We start from the raw sequence: 20579 nt of genomic DNA on the forward strand, positions 1-20579 counted from the left end.
ACTCAGTCCTCTATGAGATTTTTAATTAGAAGTTAGAAATCCATATTCATATGGACAATCTTCAGACTTAAAGATTGGTCCTCAGACTGTCAGCCTGCAGCTCCTGATTATGTCCTGTAATCCCAAAGCATCTCCCAAATTTGGTGTCCTCCTTGGTCCAGTAGGGATCACGGTAGATCATAGGACATCGAGGTATGGAGTAACTGATTTGACCTACAGTAAATCCAAATCTATTTGATTATAAACTATCTTAGAAAAAGAGCTCCAAAGAGGGTCAGAGCTGGGACTTGGGCAGGTGGACTGACTCAAGAAGCTCATATCCTCATGCTGGTCTCACAGGCAGAATTCTGGCAGCAAATGATCTGAATTAGAAGTCAGCCGACCTGGGTCCTGGTTCAGGGTCTGCATGTAAGTGCAGCTTTGAGGCAAAAGAGGGTGAAGCCAGAGCATCTCCAAGCATCTCCCAGTCCTTCTGTTGCACTCTACACCTTTTTCTCTAATGTGTTGACCAGAAAGGACCTGCCATACACTAGCATTATAAAATATTGCACAGGATGTGTCCAAGGATAAATTATAATAGCATACAGATAATGATTTTATAGTTCAAGAACATCCATAGAAGGTGATTATGCCCTTAAGAAATATACTAAATGCTGTGTTTAGTGTAAAGTCATAATCCACACTGGTCCTTACCTCCCAAGGTTAAAAGCATACTGTATTTCTAAAGTGTTCTGGCAGAACATTCTTCATCGGGCACCTGGGTTGCACTAAAAACCCATGCATTTTACCTTTATCTGAGTTTCAAAGAAAGTATCAGTGCACCCATCTGGAATATATATTAGAATTCTAGGGGGCTCTTGACACCACTGGCTCAATGGAAGATATGGTATTTCTGGATGAGCCAATAATAATAATGTTAATAATAATAGTGGTTCATATTTATATAACATCTTATGGTTTAGAAAACAGTTTCACATATACACAATTAGATTTTAGGCTGGTCTTTAAATATAAGAATCATTGGGGCAAGCATTAATTTAAAGAATATAAACAGCAAAGTGAAAATGGAAATGTATGATTGACTTCTTCTGCCAGTCATGGCTATTTGAAGCTGTTTGGCAGCAGGGAGGTGGGGGGCAAAAAAAGAAAAAGAAAGAAAGTAACGTTGGTGTCAAAATGTGTAAGCAAATAAAAACTTTCACCCCAAAGTGGAAATGTAAATCAACATTGTGTTAACCAGGAGAATTTGATGTGGGATGTGAAATAAAGTCCACGAGAGACCTGACCCCAGCTCTCTTTTCTGTTTCTCACTCTGGGCAGGTGGCAAATCTCAGATTCCTGAGGCAGCGTGATCTTTTCTCCACTCCTTTGGATGCCTGGCAATTTGTAAATCCACAAGGAAACATTTGTTTCAAGGGCCTTCCTTAACAATCTCATGCAAACAGCATGAAGTGATCAAAAGAAATAACTCTTGTCTTAGATTTGCCTTGTCCAGTTCTGTGGGGTGGCAGAACCAGTACCTCGAATACCTTTGAGAAATGGTGTTCAGGGCTGGAAATTGGGTGAGGTGAGAGAAGCTTTTGCCTTGGGCACCAAATTTAAGAGGAGACCCAAAACCTCAGGAATCAAGATAAATGATAGTTTCATGCAATATTTTCAAGCTATCAAAATAAAATATTTTCAAAATATCAAAATTTTAAAAATCCAGGATGAACAGAATGTCATAATTTTAAGTAAAGACAGGATAAATATTGATTCCAAAGCTGGCATTTAAGTACTGAATTCACTAGGGCTGGAAACAATAAGGACACCAGGAAACTAGCAGCTGCAGCCATAGGTGTGAGCCCTTCCAGGGTGCCAGGAGCAGTGTTTGGTATCTTACAGGCACTTTCTCTTGATACACTTTGGGGGACCTGATATGACCTACAGTAAATCCAAATCTATTTGATTGTAAACCATCTTAGAAAAAGAGTTCCTTTACAGGCTCCATAAATTCCATTACAGTCCATTTTGTCTTTGTTAAATGTATGGGTTGGAAATTACAATTCTTTTATTCACAATGATGATTTTAGACACACAGCTCAGAAAGATCAGCATTCACTTAAAAAATATATTAGCATGCTTGTATCTATTAAGCACTATTGCTTTGTAGGCTCCAGCTGATGATTTTAAGTAGACTGCAAAAGGGGAAGAAAAATCAAGGATAATTATAAATTCATAAATACATAATTCATTGGCATAAAATGATTTAAATGGATTGGATGTGGAATTATCTATTTCCTCAAGAAAATAACAGAGATGTTCTGATTAAGCCCATAATCTAGTGTATGTGAAATTCTAGCCAAACTGATGGGGCACATTTTCTTTTCTGAAACTACCTTTGATAAGAAATGCATTACAAACTCATCAGTTTGCCTTCCTGTTAACAAAGAGACAGCAGCCGTCTGGATCATTCTGGATTCACAGTGAAACTGCCACACCATGTATCCTCCAACTAAAGCTGTGCAAGTTTGACAAGGGGCAGATGAATCCAGGAGTTATTGTGCAGGGGTTTAAATCTATGCGGCAGCTGACGGTTGAAATAATCATCTATATATCGCTCTGAGCTAGCTGGGGAAAGGTTGAAGCTGTATATTTTCAACATATCTAGTCTAATGGTTAATCTGTTGTCTTGTACGGGGCTCTCGCAGGGTGGACTGGCAGCACACGCTGACAGCTTCGAGGAATTGCTCACGGTAGATGTGGTTCGCCTTGCTTTCCAAAGTACTGGATGGATGAATTTAACTTAGCTTGAGTTGGAAAATGTGAAACTCACCTGACTCATGACCTCAAACATGAATGGACCAGCAGGGCTAATAGTGGGTTGGGTGTTAGGGACAGTAGAGTCACTAAACTACCTCCGTTCCTCTCGACGTCCCCAGATCTGTGTACTTCAGGTGTGCTTCATGGGTATTTCTTTTGTTATTTGGCTGTCTTGACAGGTTGGGAAGAACATTGTTCTTTGTGGAGACTGGAAAGCAAGGGAAATATGAGAAGATTAAACTACTGCAGGGGTCAGCAAAGTTTCTCTGTCAAAGGTCAGCAAATTAATATCTTAGTCTTTGCAACACATATGGCAAAGTCCTCAACTTTGTCGTTAGAGATGGAAGCAGCCAGGGATGGCAGGTAAACCAACAACTGTGGCTATGGTCTGAAAAAATTTTATTTATAGCCACCAAAATTTGAATTTCATGTCATTTTAGTGGATTACAAAATATTATTATTCTTAGATTTTTTTCCCCAATGACTTAAAAATGTAAACACATGTTTAGCTCATGGGATGTACAAAAACAGGTGGCAGGCTACAGTTTGCTGACCCCTGAACGTGAGAAAGATGAGAAGGAAGCAGCTCTTGGTGCCCAGGATGTGGCAGGTTTCATCCCTACTCTAAAAGTTGTCCCCCACAAACATGGATTGCACGTGCTACGGCAACCTAAAGGAGTCAGTTTTAACTTTTGGCCACAAAGCCAGAAGTTGGCTTTTGGTGTCAGGAGTAGGGAGTAGGGAGAGAAGGAAAGAAAAGCTGGGAAGGGGCTGTTTGTATTTGACTTTTATACATTCCCCACCCCTCCCAGATGGATGCAAAGTAAAAATTATCTCCCGTCTCCTAGTACCTTCCCATTCTCCAAACCCCACAGCAAAAATTCAGGGATGTTCTTGAATTTCTCTTTTCAATTGTGCATTTCCTGTTGGAATTCCATTGTTCATCTCCATGTCTCATCTCTAAGAAACTAATACCTAGTGATTTTTGCTTGAGACTTTTCTTTGCCCTTGAGGTAATAGAGAGTCTATTCCAGGGAAAAAGAAAATGGCTAAAGGCATCCAGAAAATTCCAAAAGGATTTTCTACTGAATACTGAGCAGGGCAGAGCGTTGGACAATGATTCTAACAGGTCAAGTCTACAGTGAAGATATATGAGCTGCGATTCTAGATATGGGGGGCTTTGGTAGATGCTGGGTTCCTCTCAGGATGCATACAGAACATAGTTTGAGATTGGGGTTGGGGACCTACGGCATGGGTACCATGGGTACATCTAATTTACCCAATTGGATTCTAGAGGATCCATTAGGCCCACAGTATTTTGTAGAGAACACTGCATTCCAAGTCATGTGGATTCTGTTAATATATTTATATAGTATTTTTTTCTCTCTCCCATGTAGGAGCTGAATTCTTTCATTACTCTGTGTTGATGGACTCAAACTTACACAATTCAGGTTTCCTAGGCAGTGAATAGAGCCAGAAATATACCCTGTGATTAACTTCTATGTAACCTATTGTTCCTTAAAGTCTCCCTCCCCATTTTCCTATTAGCTCCACAAAAGCCAGAAATGCAAAAGCTCTAACAAGCCTCCCTTCCCTGCCCTGGAAGCCTACCATAGGGTGGGCACTCCCTATGCCTGTCCTAGGGCAGTACAGGTCACTTAGACATTTTTAAAAATTCTTATTCTGCATAACCACAGATTTTTAAAAAACTGACACCCATTAGGTTTTCCAAGTAAGTGTATTTCCTATTTCCTAGCTAGAAGTTGTGAAATTATCCCGCTGGAATAATGTATATGATAATGTGGTTGTTCAATTTTAGAGAGGTGTATATGTTTGAGATATTACGATTGTTGGGGTTGCTTTTAAGGGGCAGCGTCTTTCATCTTTTCCTCATCTGTGGCTTAATATTAGCTGTGATGTCAGAGGTTGCAGTGAACCAAGATAGCACCACTGCATACCAGCCTGAGCAACAAAGACCTTGTCTCAGAAAAAAAAAAAATATTAGCCATGCTCTTTCAAAAGATAGATTTATAGTTGATTTTTATGAAGAATACTACAGTGCTCATCAAACTTCTTGGTGATATGTGCAATTCCAAGGTTGTCAGGCAAGAAATTCTCATTCCAAGGCTATCACCCACAGCCACTTTAACTCCCCTGCACTTTGGTACTGCCCACTACTCTGGGCGTAGAACGTGGCTCCATTGCCTGGCTTACCTGATCCTAGCTGTGCTTAACAGCTCAGCCTCGTTGATGGACACATGACATTCCCCACTGTGGGATTCATCCCGAAACAGCAGTCAAGCGCTCCTTTACAGCAATTATACTACCAAATTCACAGTATGGGTTGTTCATCTGGCATATATTGTTATTTTTGTGGTTGTTTACCCATCATTGCTTAAGGAAATAACCACACCCTCTCACCAGTCTGGTTTGTGTGAGAAAGAGCCAGGCACCATTCCATCCTCCAATCCCAAGATTGCACTCTTGTGGCCACATCCTAAGACTTTGAGAGTTAACTTGCGCAAACTTTCTGGTGAAAGTCTTAAACAGTCATATCAGAGAGAGCTTAGGTCAGCTTGGGAGTTTTGTCCATGGTGAATTACATTTTGCAACACGACTGTTATAAAATTCCAGGAATTTTACCATCACTCCCTACCCTTCATTTTAGTAAAACAACATTTGAAACACCCACTTTTCATTGGTGTCGCTGACGGCCAAAGGAAGTGCCGTGGATCCCTTTTTCTGAGGAATGGCAAACTCACGGCGTTTAATGTTAGGCACTGATATCACAACTAAGGGGACTGACCAAGCCAGCAGTTTGAGACAGACAGCAAAAGTTTATCACCAAGGACTGATTTTTCAGTGGGATTTCTTTTAGCAGACTTCAGGAGAGAATGGGTCTGATCTTGCTGCTAAACTGAGTGTTCGGTGTCTGTGCATGTTGTGGGGTGACGGGGAAGTCTGTATATTTTTGGAAGTTATACTAAGAAGATTGTCTTCTGAATTTCCAGAAGTATTATCCCTCCTGACATGGATGACAATAAAACAGCAAAAGGAATTACAGGAAGTCATCAGGGTAAAAGAAAGGGGAAAAAAAGGCAATTCAGCTGTGAGGGAGAAACTTCCAGTTTGATTCAAAGCTATTCAGTGTTAAAATTGGTTTGGAACTTTTCTAAAACACATTTCACTAAGGATTAATTTCCGTTTTCTTTTCTCCTTGTTGTTTGGCAGTCAAGGTTGCAGCTAGATCACGCTATTTCAAAGACCCATTTGAGTTCAAGAAGGAAACTCCCAATTCTCGGCTTGTGACCGAGCCAGGTGAAGGAGGACTGTGACCCATCCCCATTTTTAATAACTGCCCTGCACCCCTCAACGTTCTACTTTATCATGCTGAGCTCAGTTGAAGAAGAGCGATGCACTACTGTGGATTTTAGCTTGCACTTAGCTTGCTGGGCAGCAAACTACCAAAGGGAAAACTGTAAAAAAAAATTAATAATAATTAAAACAACCTCACCCCCAAACTGGCAGCTTGCGCAAGACTTTAGTCGGAAGCCCTGTTAGCTAGATGCCTTTGTGTTCAAACCACTTTGCATGACTCTTACTCTGAGTGACTCCAGTGTGAATATGACATTACTAATGACCTGCTAAGTGTGTACAGATGTGGGTTTCTCCAGATGTGGTGATTAATAACATAATGGAGATAGCGGTTGACTCATGTTTATGAGTTGTTTGCCTTTTATTACGTTTCCGAGTTTATTTGCTTTGAACTGGTTTTGTAACTCCAGCCAACAAACTCACCTTTAAATCTTAAAGGGCATCATCCCCGTAAATCTCCCTGGGGAAACAGGGCAGAGGGAATGTGCCCCAGGCTAGAGCTGAGCATCAGGTCCGTTCTATGCAGGCATTAGACTGAATTAGGGAAGGCTGGGAGTTGCAATCATTGCCCCATTTCACTCCAAGGACCATAAAGAGGCTTGGTAAACCCTGACACAGTGTTTGCAATCTGGCAAGGCTGATAAAGGAAGATATTTCTTTTTAAAGAAATCTAGTGAAATATGTAATCATTTTGAAGTAAGCCCAGAGTTCTGGCCAGTGTTTCTGGAAGATGTTGCTTGCTTTTGCTTGAAAACAGAATGCTGATGAAAAGTCGAGTAAAATGTTGTTACAGATGTTCAACTCTGCATTAAGGCTGTTGGAATTACCACCACATCTTAAATCAATTCCCAGAACATTGTCTGGAGGTTATGTCATTGAAATAACGAATCCTCTTTAGTCAAGTATAAGCAAACATGTTAAAACATCATTGTAACTTTAAATTAAACTCTAGCGCAAACCAGGGGATCTGAAGCCTCATTAGACTTGCCTGACATTTTCCTAGCACCGAGTCTTCCCAAACTGTAAAACTGTTAGATTCAGTGCCTATTAGACAAGGGAGCGCTGGGAAGTTACAACAGCACATTAAGTGTTATACTTAGGGATGTGCAAAAACAAGCCCTTGAATTTTATGAGTACTTGGAGACTGGATGGAGTTCAGCTCCTATAAAAATTCCACGTTAGATTCCTGAACTTGTTTGTGTTCTAAAGAAGTCAGGTTTCTTTAAAGGATCATATCTTCATGTGGCTTCCGCAGCATGAAGGCAAGTGAAAATGCCAGAGATGGAGGTGTATTGTAATTAGCCGAAATGTAAGTTAAATAAGAGCTTGTAAATGTGCATCGTCATGAGGTAGTGGCCCATTACTTCAACACATTTGTCTTTCGTGAAAGTGAGTAAATTTAGGCCTCCCTTTTAATTCCATTTTTATTCCTCTCATGTAGTCACAGAAGCCATGAAATGAAAATTATATTTTATAGCTTAACTAAAAGTTTTCCTAGATCTGCTTTCTTTAAATATGCAGAAATTGATAGGATCCATATAAAGGCTAATAATTAAATATGGTTATACCCTACTTATGAGAAAGAAGTTATCACTGCTTCTCTTGAGGGACCTAAGCCATATGTAATGGTCTCCATTACACAGCGTTCATATTTTTAAGCTGGAGATGTTTTCCCCCATCTCTTCAGGGAACAGATCTGCATTTCCAAGGCTGTGAGTGCAGGAGGAAACCTTTAAACCCAAGTTTCATTTAGGAGAACAAATCCCACTTTAAATGCAGTCTGATTATGATAGATGATCTTTCTGAGTTGCAATGAAAATAAATAGTTTCTTTGCGTAGAAGAGGCACAACTTTACTACCAGAATGAGGTGTCTCCCTGGAGCTGGCTAACAGGTTATTAACTTGCAACTCTTCCATCTGAAGATCAGTGTGGGCCAACAGCTAGCAACAAGATGTAAAGATAATGGCCACTTAACCAAAGAGAATTATTTGTTATAGGCCCAATGCAAACAGGGAAGCAAATGCTAAGCAAAAGAATCCCACAGGCATGCTAGGGAGGATGACTTCTGTTCAGGTCTTAACTCATCTAGATTCATTGTGTAACTGGACACAACCGTGGTAACATCTGGTGACCTTGAAAAACGCTAGCCGTGGTAGACTAGGTTAGATAAAAGACCTTTGGATGTGGGATTACAACCTTAAGAAGGCCAACTGAATTATAACCTTAAGATGAGAAAAACAGAACTTGCACCCTGACTAGAGCGACTCACATGCACGCACACAAACACACACATGTTATTTGCTCCAGCATGCTACACAACCAATCTAGGTCACCCTGAACACAATATACCAATTGCAAGCGGCCCATATTAAAAGATGACCTTGTCTTATAGGTCTAGTCAGTGCAAGACTTTCTACTTCATTCTAAGATGGGGAAAGTGCGAAAGTATACTTATACACACTCACACACACACACATACACCCTCACTGCCTTTCTACCGCATTATTGCCTCGGATGCCTGGTCCCCTATCCTGTGAAAGGAAGATTAATTCAGGTCAAGCTCAGAGTGCCTGTTTGCTTGCCGAGAGATGCATATCAACTCTAAGTGATTTTTTTCAATACCATTTATGTGGCTTGTATTTATTTCCTTTAATCTTTTAAGTGCTGTTTAGTCTCTGTGTGATTTGCTTTGGATACTCATTTCTGATAAGATGCGATATTATCCCAGCCACATAGTCTCTGCCTGGAGCTCTAAATGACTGATACGGTCGCAGCCTGAGCATGGGCCCTGGTGGGTGTCAGAGGAAGCAGCTGGTACCGGGGGTGGGCTGTGGGTGTTTGCAGGTGCTTTCTTGCCTTCATTTCTTCTGGTCTCACTCTCACCTTATACCAGAGTCATTCCCTTTTTCTGCATCAGCCAGGATTTAGACAAGCCCAAACTGACAGCAGAATAGGAGAGTGTAAAATGTGTAATACTTTGAAGCAGGTTTGGAGGGTAGTTGGATTATTAAAATTGCCTTGGAACCATGTATCATAACCTACTAAATTTATTTAGCATTTTCAGGGAAGTACCATATAATGCATGCTCTAATATGGGTCTTCCTGAATAATACCAAGTAGCTGACATGGCACTTTCTCCCCAGTCTAAGACTCCTACACCATTAACATATATCAAAGCTTCTTTTGATGTCATCACTGCTAATATTTCTCTTCTTAGCTTTAAGGTAACTGCCGTGCATTCTGAGTTTCAGGGGTGCTTTCCTCCTAGTCTGTGTTGCAGTCAACTATAAGAATCTGAAGATACTATTTTTCCTTCTTGACATTACAGCTTTAGCCTGAATTGTGGGGGTGGGGAGAGGAGGACTAGAATTTTGCCGCTGATGCCCTTGGGTGACAGGCTGGGTTTGCATCTGCTAATTATCAAGCAGTTCTCTTAAAAAGAAGCATGATGCAGGCTAATACATCTGCAAAGCTTATTAGTGGGTGTCTTTGGGCAAGAGCAGTAGAGTGTGCTGTGGTGTTTCTAAGTGAAGCTTCACATTGCTTAGCGATCTGTGTGGTTTAGATATTTGGAAAACAGCTTTTGGTTTCCAATCCCCTGTGCTGCCCTCCATCCCTGCCCCGCTGCCTCATCATCAGAGATTTCATTCAATGGCAACCTCCTCCTCCATTCTGGGGCTCTCCTCCAACCTCACCAGTCCCGGTGCTCCTGTCTTCATGGGTTAAGAAAGGACCCCATTGGCACAGCCCCACAAGCCCTCCCTCCTGGCAGTTGGAGGGATAAAAGCTGAGTTGGGCTTGGGATTCTTGAGCCAGCATGCGCCAATGTGCCCCGACGTGATTGAAACATTGGCTGTCAAGACCTTGAATCCTTGCCTCTTTTCAATGCTCTTTCTCTGGCATGCAGGGATTAGGAACCAGCTAAGTTGGTTCATCTGGAGAAGCAGCAGGCTGGCAGTTATGCCGACATTTCAAATACAACTTTATTTCTGATTTTGGTTACAAAAAAATGCACTCGATTACTGGGCAAAGCAAAGTAACCAAAATTAACTCTAGGAATAATGATTGTTCATAAGTTTTTTTTGTTTTTTTTGTTTTTTTGGTATACAGATAAATCATTATTTCTTTTTTCTTTTTTCTTTTTCTTACGGCAGGGTGTTTACAAACTATTTCAGTCTGTTTAAAGTGCATGTTCAAAGGCTGGAGTGTAAAGAGGTGATGCCTTCACCTTCTCTAAGCCAGCCTGTTTGACTAACACATTTGGTCTTTGTCATTGGGTCCTAAAAGACAGCCATGAATTCCTAGTGAGTGACTGAGCCTTGAGTGTGTGTCCTTTGATATTTTGCCTGTATTTCACAGTCTGCCCTCAAACTGTTCATAATCTCATGAGCTGCCTGTATTTCCAGTTGAAGATGAGCAGCCGTCAACGCTATCACCAAAAAAAAAGCAACGGAATGGAGGCATGCGGAACTCACCCAACTCCTCGCCTAAGCTGATGAGGTAAGGAGAGGGGTTGGTTGCCCACGGTTTCCCTCTTAGCCGTTCTCTTCCTCCCCTCACCCCCTCCTCACCCTGCCAGGCCCAGAGTCTCCCCTCCCCAGCAAGCCCAGGGTGGGGGAGGGGACCGAGATCGTTAGATGGCTTCTTAAAGGCTGGAGTATTTATTCTGTCAGCTTGTCAGCAGTTAATGATAGAGCTGAAAAAATTCTGTCATGAAAAACAGTTTGAAAAGCTGTTTGAAAAATACATAGGCTTTAAAGTCTTAGCTGTCACCATGTCCTGTCTGTGTGTAGTTCCTAAACAGCAGTGGCACTAATGACGGCGGTAACCAATCAGAGGAACTCGTGTGGTTAGTTTGCCTGCGGCAGTCTCTTTCTGCTGGAGTCCCTCCGAGGACTGTTTTCTGTACTTAAGGCCATATGTGAGATGTATCATCACAATCAAAAATGAACCTGAAGATTACCTTCCTTTTATCCTGTCGATTGAAATCAAATTTCTGTTAATTGATTTTGACTGATAAAAAAAAGTCTAATAATCTGTGGACTTGCCAAAGCAAAGTTCAGAAGTAATACAGTTCTGCTCAGGCTAAAAGCAATATTAATTATGAAATAGAGCATGCACGTACACGTTCCCTTCCTTCCTTCCTTCGTTCGTTCGTTCCTTCCTTCCTTCCTTCCTTCCTTCCTTCCTTCCTTCCTTCCTTCCTTCCTTCCCTCCCTCCCTTCCTCCTTTCCCCCTCCCTCCTTCCCTTCTTCCCCCCTCCCTCCCTTCCTTCCTCCTTCTCTCTCTTTCTCCCTCACTTCTTTCTTGACTATGGCTTCCTCTGGTAAATAGTAAGTGAAGTCAAATTTCAACAGCGTTCTACAGTTTCCTCTTCTTGGCCTCTCCATCTTTTATCTCTCATTTTTGTCTTCAATTCATCTGCCAATCCCAGCATTTTTTTCCTCTGACATCCTGACTCTCTACCACCCAAATGAAATAGGAGTGATTTCAGATTTGCACTGCTCACCCTATGTGGTTGCTGCTCCGGAAATGCCTGCCATCTTGACATTACTTTTCTCTTGTCATGACCACTGGCTTTGATTTTTGAAATACAATAGTGGTGATTTCCATTCCCCATCTTCAGTAACATTTGCATGTCCCTGGCCCTCCATGTCTACCTTTCTGGAAAATAGGCAAGGGCAGTCTTTCTTCATATGGTTGAGGACACAGGTTCTCCGTGGAAGACCCACTCCACCCAACTCCTTTTTCATATCCCCGTCTATTCCTGTTAAATGTTTCCTTAAAAGTTCTCTGCCTTCCCATTCACCCAGCCTTCCTTGGGTGTTGCTGATTTACATGCTTGTTTACAGTTTATGAGGAGGAATAAAATGTGCCAACTGCCAAGCTTTTCGTTTTTATGACGCCAGTTGTCATGCTAGCATTCATTTCCTATTTACTCACCTTTAGGTAATCGCCTTATCTAATTCTAATAGTTATTCCCATTTAAAGTAGAGAAAAGCCCAGCCACTTTCCTTTGCCTAAATTTAGAGAAGCAAATAAATAAATAAAGAGAAGTCTGAAAAATCTGAAACCGTTGGAGCCAAATTCCCTGTCCCTGTTTGCTATGTAAAGTATGGCTCATTTCTTTGATCTTGAGTAATAATAATTCTGAGGAGTTATACTGTTTTCATATGCTTCAAAGCTGTGTCAAAGTTTTGCTGCTTAAGGCTACTTCTTTATTCTGTTGGCTCTTGGGTACTAAGATGACAGGTCTTCTGTATGAGGTGGAGGCTTTTTTAAGTCGTAGCCTTCAGCAAAACATCAAATTACCAAATCCAGGGTAACATACTTCTACACAAATGCCTTTCCTGTAGATATATTATACCATATATATTAAATACTTTAGTGTTACACGCTACATTTTATGTGCAATAGAAAGTGATGGTTTGAGGTAGCCTTGGGGGGACTTTTTTTCCACAAGCAGAAAAAGCTAGTGTATATCGTATCAAGTATGGTTTTTACAGGACTTTCTGCCCGAAGGCCTTTGTAAATAAGTAATGATCAACAGATTGGCTGTGGGTTTTTGAAAAGCATGCCTATGTCAGTTTGCATGATGGGGGAGAATTTTCAAAGTGGATCTTGCTTTCATTCCTTGCCGGAGAGGGGCTGAGGGAGGCAGTCATCCTGGGCTGGAGCTGTCTGCTTCATGGTACATCAGAATTGCTAAACGTGGGTCAGGTGGTGAGCGGAAACTTGCCAAGCTACAGAACTCGGGCTTCTTGTGTTGGTTGCCTTTGGGCTGCTGCTAAGGCCTCAGTTCCTGTCGCTGGGATGCCTTATCCCACCAGCCCACCATGGTCTCCCTCGTAGCCCAGCTGGAATGGACCATCCCATGACAAGTGAGAAAGTCTTAGACACTCCTCCCTTACCATGTCTTTCTATGTCCCAGGTGCTCCATATCCTCCATCTGACCTGGGAGCAAAGATGGGCCCCTGCTGAGCCCTCTCTCCATTTCCCTTGACTCCCAGTATACAGAAAGACCCCAGGGCCCTTTGGTTTGCATTTGAATATCTGGCACTGGCAATGAAGTCATGGGTAAATTTTTGCTAAATCCCCTTTGTTGATTGGTAGAAAACAAGGGCTCCCCCAGCTCCCTGTGGCTTTTCCAGTTGCCCCCGCCTCTTCCGACACCTGCTTTCTACTCTCCAGTAAATGGGACTTTCAGGTCCTATTCCTCATGACCTGAAAAATCCATAAAGGAAGCTAATGACTGATTTGAAGTGGATTTTTCGACATGAGTTTGTGGCTTGCAGTTTGAGCAGAATCAATCATTCTGAATGTGGGCAGGTTTTAGTGGCCTATGGGCAGCGATAGGAATAGCTCCAAGAGGAACTGGAGAGCCCGGAATGGGCTAGGATGGGCTTTAATTTACCACTGTGGCTTCTGCAAATAAAACAGGCTCCTGCGTGAAGGCTCCTTCCAAATCATCTGCCAGCAGGAGATGCAACGGGGACTCTGCACTAATGGTCTTTTCCTTCCCTTTGTTCTGGTATCGGGTTTACCCTAGTGTTTAAGTGTCACTTAACTCTGCATGATCATTAGGTGAGCAGCCTTGTTTTGTATGTCTGAATCCTGAGGTAGTATGTTTTTGAGTCACCTCAACAGAAAACAATCCTCACGTCCAGACAGAGCTGAATGGCGAGTGTCTGGGCCCCAGATTGAGGACACACATGTAATGATGGATAAATTTTGGCTCCACACCCGCTGAGGAGGAGTGAGCCGTGGAGGCTTCCAAGTCCCCGGCTCCCTCTGCCTATTATTTCCCTTCCTTGCTGGTCTCTTAACATGGAATTATTGAAGGAGCCTTCCCTAAAATCATGAAGCACCCGTTGCCCAATTCTCCCTACTTAGTGGGGTGGTGCCTTGTGAGGATAGCTACATCTTTCCTCATTTGTAAAGCCCTAGAGGGGCACAAACTTTGTCTCTGAATAGCTAAGTCAAGAGGTCTTAATTTGGGGGCCTTACCAACCCTATGAACCTTCAATGAAAACTCTCTAGGAAGTCTCTCTAGGAAAAAATAAAAAGTACATTGGATCCCCTTTTGACCACAGTTGAAGTAAATTCGTGGATTCCTGAAATCTCCATTCAGGATCCCTGGTTACAATCACATTCAGTTTATTCCAGAGCCACCTCCACATAGTTGTATTTACACATGCTTTTTGGGGTGATGAGATTTCTCCAGTGGGTAGTTGGTAAGGAGTAAACACCTGGGTTCTCACACTGAATCCTCACATGGAATCCAAAAAGTCTGTGCACTTTGACTGCCTGCTTTTAATCTTTTTCTCAGATTAATTCCCATCCAGCAAATATTCAGCGAGAACCTACTATGTGCAAGTTGTCATGGAAGTTCTTTAAGGAATCTGTTCTTTAAGGGATCTAAAGTGCTAAACTTTAGATCCCTTAAAGAACTTCTGCACAGTCTAATGGATTAGACTAGATCCCTGTCTTCAAAATGCTTATAGTTTAACAGAGGAGAAGACAAGCACATAAAAGCACAGAATTGGGTAAGAACAAGTTGGGGGTTCCACTAGCATGGGCTGTGAGAACAGAAAGAGCTGTCATTACCTCTGGTTTGGGAGGCTGAGCCTGGTTTAGGAGGAGATCTTATTAAACCTAGTTCCATACCATAAGGAGAATGCTCGACTAATAATATTACCTGTCTAGGTTTACCAGATGCCAGGCATCATTCTGAGACTGGATGCCTGTGACTCACTGAGTCCTAACTACAACTCTATAAGTAGGTATTACTCTTGCCCCCGTTTTACAGGTGAGGATGTTGACACACAGAGATGTAAAGTCTGGTAAATCTAGGCAAGTTTTCCCTAATTAGGATGATGGAGGAAATAGGGACATGCTGAGACCACAGTAAATGCCTGAGTGTGGCTGTAGCCAGGGGTCTTTGGAGTGGCCTAGATGGAGTGGAGAATGTAAGTATTCTGGCACCCAGTCATGAAGGCTTTGCTTGTCATAGGCATTGGGGAACCCCTGAAGGTTTTTGAGGAGGCAGTAACCTAACTTGTGTTTTGGGAGAGTCACTGGTGGCAGCAGAGGGAAGAGTTTGGAGTCCTCCATCAGGATATTTCTGAGACACACACTACATAAGCACAGAGGTGTGAAATAGAAGGCCCACCCAACCCCAGCCTCTGCCAAGGCCATTTGGGTGCTAAGCCATTCAGGGTTTGCTGTAGAATAGTAGACCAGGACTGGGATACATAGCTTTCCCAAGGACACACATAATTCCTGACATCAGTCCTGAGACCTGGAGTAAGATAGAGTAGCACAGACCATGAGGATTTATGTAGGATGTATCAGGTGGACAATTTACACAGATAGCACCCAGCTGGGCTTGCAAGGATAATTGACAACACCCAGAACAGAAAAATTGAACATTTTGAGGAGAATTTCTTGTCAGGAGACCCAGAAAATATTAGGCATTAGTTTCCTGAATGGGAGGCAAAATATGATTTGAGGAAAACAGATTATTCTCTTGGGCATCTCCTGGTCATTAAGTGAAATAAACTCATCTACTTGTTAAGTCTCATTGCCTCTCTTTTGAGTCAAACCTTTCATGGGGTCATTTTGTTAGGACTTCCCACATCAGAGCCTGCTAACATGAAAGATTTTAGTAATAGAAAATGGCAAAATGGCCTGAGCCAAGTCACCCTCACAATTCCTTCCACTGGGCAAAAGAAAGAAGGAAGGCAGGGACAGCTTAGCTGAGTAAATTGGCCTCTTAATGCACAAACTGATAGCATATGACAGGCCTCCCCCAGGACTGGAAAAGAAAGAAATAGTTGGTGTCATGGTACCAAGGCTTGGGTGGACCACACAGGTCCCTGGACAAGTTCATGCTCAGCAGATGGTCGTGACCTTGCCCTCTTGTTTCAAGAGCATCTTGTACAACCTCCTCTAGGACTGATGAACATATTGGTTCTCCCAGGCTGTCTCCCAAACATAAAGGCAACAATTTCCTTTTTCTGAGAATGCTGACTGCCTAACAAGAGATGACATCTTAGGTGGCAGCAGGGAAAATAATGCAAGTAGATAGATGCAGAGAAATTGAAAAGGACCCTAGTTCTGCCAGGGTCTGGCTAGAGCCTGGCCTCAGAGTTTTGTCAGTGTGGCCCCAGGGATGGCCATCAAGTGGGAGATGGGGGGAGGGTGGTGGGCAGTGGTGTCTCAGGGGTGACGATTGTTATCAGGAGAGTGGAAGCCCTGTTGAAGGATGAGTTAAGGCAGGAGCCAGGATTTGCTCTGCAAATCCTCAGGAAGTATCAGGAAATAGTAATCACCCAGGAGCCAAGGCACCCAAGAATGAGGCAGATCCAGTTGGAACCATTTATGGTGCTGAACACCCAACTATGAGCCCTTTTGAGGAGACCACCTAAGACCTAATCCAGCCTCCTGTGTCTGATACAGGCTGAGATCCACCTATGTGGCCTGATACTCTTGAACATTGTGCTCAAGGTCTTAGCGACTAGATACCATGTTGCTAAAAAAGGGTAGAACACTGAATTGTAAGTATTGCAATTTGCGAGGACAAGTATTTAATTTGCTTGTTTAAATTTATTTGCTGATTAGCTCATGGGAAGAGAAGTCAGCAAGAGAGAGTCATTTGTGCAGCATCTAGTCAGTAAATCCCCATCAAGAATCAAGTGTGGACACAATGCCTCGAGTTCCACAGAGTCACAGAGAATCAGAGTAGGCACCCAGAATGTGAGGCACCTCCTTCAATTTTGCACCCTAGTCACCTCCCTTGCCTCCCTGTAGTCCTGGCTTTGCTGAATAGAACTACAGCTTCATAATCTGTGTGTTGTTGACAATTGCTAACGGGTAGGATTTACTCAAGCCATATAGATTCTCCATCTGGGCAAAACTTTATAGCGGTGGTTCTCATACTTTAGCAGGTGTCAGAATCACCTGGAGGGCTTTGTTAAAATATAGCTTGCTGGGCCACAGCCCTACACAGTCTAATTCAGCAGATCTGGCCTGGGGATTGGAAATTTGCATTTCTGTCAAACTTCCAGGTGATGCTGATGCGGCTGGTCTGGGCCACAGTTTGAGGACCACTCTTTTTAAGAATGAGAACAGTGAGAGGAGCTTGAAATGATAGAGGCCCATCTCTCAGAAGTGTTCAGATTTTGCACTGGAGAACCAAATAGTTGCTTAATTAAGAACATCTGTCTCGACCACTGTTGCCATCACACGGGTCCTCCCTGCTGATTAGTTACAGCAGCTGGCTTCTGGTGAACTTCAGGCAGCTTTGACTGGTTAGAGACATAATTTAGGGTTGTCCTTCACATCACAATGCCCTTTTTATAGCAAATGCTCTGTGTCCTAATTCATACACCCTCCCTGTGAATGAAAAATGTTGCAAGAACCCTGATTGTCCAAAAACAAATTGTGACAAGATATCAAAGGTAAATGGGTTCTCACTGCACACGTTTTTGATCTCCACAAAAGGTTTGCTGAGTCTTTGTTGACTGCTGAAAGAGTGTTGGGGGACTAGAGGTGATTCATTAATTCCTCTTGTTAGTTTGGTTGCATCCTCTGCTGGATTCTGGAAATACATGGAAGAGCAAAATAGATCCCTGCCCCTAAATAGTTCACCATCTAATGGATAAAACAGACATGGAAATTACTATCGCTGAAGGAGCATCTCTAGAAGTTCCTAGGAAGGGAATATTACTTCAGTCTCTCTGGCTGTTCAGGATGATGGCTTTATGAGGAACACTTGAGCCAAACAGTGAAGCCTGAGAAAAGTCCTGTTAGCCCCGTCATGGTGCCTTACATAATAGATGCTCAATAAAGTCAGTATTTGCAGCTTGGATAAAAGGCCCACGGAGGGATGAGAAATTCACCTCCTTTTAATCAAGTCTCTCATCTCCCAGGGAGACCACTGTAGGGTGCCCTTAATTTGGATGGGATGCTCATAATGACAGAGAAGTCCTCATCGTGTGATAAGACACAAGGTCTTGAAAATCAAGCGAGAAAAGAATGCAATTTTCCAGCCATTTTGTAACTTTCCTTTTTCATAACATTTTTGTGTGTTTGGCTGGTTATTTGTACTTCAATGTAAATTTCTGAAGTCCAGCATTGAACCCAGTGCCACAGAAGGAACAGGGATTGGCTGTCTTTGCCTGTAAGGGAAATTGTTTACTTTAAAATATGATATCAGCTTCCTCACAGTGGGTTTGCTAGAAAAGGGATTTGTGGTTTTGCTTTAGGCTGTGTCTTCAAGGCGAGTTTTTTTTGTGTTTCTGTTGTAGCAAGGCATTTAGTTCACTTCCTGAGATTAATTGATACCAAGTGGCATTTCTTGCTCTGCAAATCCTCAAAACAAAGATCTTTTGCAGGCACACCTCAGAGATATTGCAGGCTCAGTTCCAGGCCTCCACAACAAAGTGAATATCGCAATAAAGCAAGCAGCATACATTTTTGTTTGTTTGTTTTCTAATACATATAAAAGTTAGGTTTACACTCTTCTGTAGTCTATTAAGTGTGTACATACCTTCATTAAAATACTCCTAAAAATGTTAGTAGTCATCCGAGTCATCAGTGAGTTTTAATTTTCTTGCTGCTAGAGTGTCTTGCCTCAGTGTTGATGGCTGCTGTCTGATCAGGGGGTGGTAGCTGAAGATTGTGGTGGCTGTGGCAATTTCTTAAAATAAGACAACAATGAAGATTGCTGCATCGACTGACTCTTCCTTTGACAAAATATTTCTCTGTAGCATGTGATGCTGTTGGATAGCATTTTACCCAGAGTAGAACTTCTTTCAAAATTGGAGTCAATCCTTTCATACTCTGCCACTGCTTCATCAACTATGTTTATGCACTATTCTAAATCCTGTGTTGTCATTTCAACAGTAATCACAGAATCTTCACTAGGAGTAGCTTCCATCTCAAGAGACCACTTTCTTTTCTAACCCATAAGAAACAATTCCTCATCCGTTCAAGTTTGATCATGAGATTACAGCAATTCAGTCACATGTTCAGGGTCCACCTCTAATTCTAGTTCTCTTACTATTTCTACCACAGCTGCTGTTACTTCCTCCACTGAAGTCTTAAAACCCTCAAAGTCATCCATGAGGGTTGGAATCCACTTCTTCCAAACTGCTGTTGATATTTTGACTTCCTCCCATGAATCACGAATGTTCTTATTAGCATCTAGGATGGCGATTCTTTTTCAGAAACTTTTCAATTTATTTTGCCCAGATTTGTCAAAGGAATCACTATGGCAGTGATAGCCTTATTAAATATATTTCTTACGTAATAAGTCTTGAAAGTCAAAATTACTTCTTGATCCATGGGCTGCAGAATGGTTGTTCCAGCAGGTATGGAAACAGCATTCATCTTATACATCTCCGTCAGAGCTCTTGAATAATTGGGTGCATTATCAGTGCACAGTAACATCTCAAAAGAAATCTTTTTCTCTGAGCAGTAGGTCTCAACAGCAGGATTAAAATATTCAGTATGTCATGCTGTAAACAGTTGTAAATGCCTGACTTCAAAGCTTCAAAGGAAAGGCTGATTCTTGTTTGGAACTAATGCAGCTGGTGACTTTAAGTTGAAGTAAAAGCTCATTTACCATTCTGAAAATCCTAGAGGCCTTAAGAATTATGTGAAATCTACTCTGCCTGTGCTCTAGCAATGAAAAAATAAACCTTCAATTCGAAAAAATATATATATATAATATCTGCAAAGTGCAATACAGCCAAGTGGAATAAAATGAGGTATGCCTATGTTCTTTTTTTTTTTAAGACAGGATCTGGCTCTGTTGCCAGGCTGGAGCACAGTAGTAGTGTGATCTCGGCTCACTGGCAGCCTCAACCTCCTGGGTTCAAGTGATTCTCATGCCTCAGCCTCCTGAGTGCCTGGGACTACAGGCGTGCACCATCCGCCTGGCTAATTTTTGTATTTTTTGTAGAGATGGAGTTTTGCCATGTTGCCTAGGCCAGTCTCAAACTCCTGAGCTCCAGTGATCTGCCCACGTCAGCCATCCAAAACGCTGAGATTACAGGCATGAGCCACCATACCTGGCCATGCCTGTATTCCTTATTTGACTTTGGGCACGCTGAATTTCTAGCTGTGGACATTGGAGGGTGAGCCGAGATGCAAGGGTTATGGGGTGAATTTCCACTAATCATTCATATAAGTGGTGCATTTATAAGTGCCTGCGATGCTGGTTTCCCTTTCTTGGTTGCTTAGGGCACTGCCACTTTGGGTGTTTTGATGGAGAATGAACAAGATATGGCTGCCTCCTGAAAGTGGGAGGGTCTGCTGTGGGCACCCAGCAGCACTGGCCTTCAGCCAAGTAGACCTTTGTGTTGAGGCTTTGCCTCTTCTCTCACTGGCTGTG

The 20579-nt window shown here is 42.3% G+C and overlaps 1 protein-coding gene and 1 long non-coding RNA gene across 51 annotated transcripts in view; one reads left to right on the forward strand and one right to left on the reverse strand.

Annotated features, from left to right (window-relative positions):
- KCNMA1 (potassium calcium-activated channel subfamily M alpha 1) overlaps positions 1-20579 on the forward strand; it is a 755234-nt gene that overhangs the window by 653631 nt on the left and 81024 nt on the right. For 45 of the 50 annotated variants that reach the window (XR_003121084.1, XM_025395822.1, XM_025395829.1 and 42 more), the window contains one exon: positions 10585-10678. Coding sequence is in view for 49 of the 50 variants with exons in the window: in XM_025395822.1 (XP_025251607.1) it covers positions 10585-10678 (94 nt within the window). In the remaining variant the exon portion in view is untranslated. Of the gene's footprint in view, positions 1-6033; positions 6121-10584; positions 10679-20579 lie in introns of all 50 variants that reach the window. The other 5 variants (XM_025395846.1, XM_025395839.1, XM_025395845.1 and 2 more) reach the window with 2 other exon arrangements.
- The window catches only part of LOC112631186, an 88650-nt gene continuing 70099 nt past the window's right edge, over positions 2029-20579 (reverse strand). Inside the window, exons 3-4 of the long non-coding RNA XR_003121085.1 lie at positions 2816-3010; positions 2029-2177 (exon numbers count right to left, since the gene is read on the reverse strand). This is a non-coding gene — a long non-coding RNA (uncharacterized LOC112631186). The remainder of the gene's footprint in view (positions 2178-2815; positions 3011-20579) is intronic.

The sequence above is a fragment of the Theropithecus gelada genome, chromosome 9 (genome assembly GCF_003255815.1).
Source record: "Theropithecus gelada isolate Dixy chromosome 9, Tgel_1.0, whole genome shotgun sequence".
In the NCBI taxonomy this organism is placed as follows: Eukaryota; Metazoa; Chordata; class Mammalia; order Primates; family Cercopithecidae; genus Theropithecus; species Theropithecus gelada.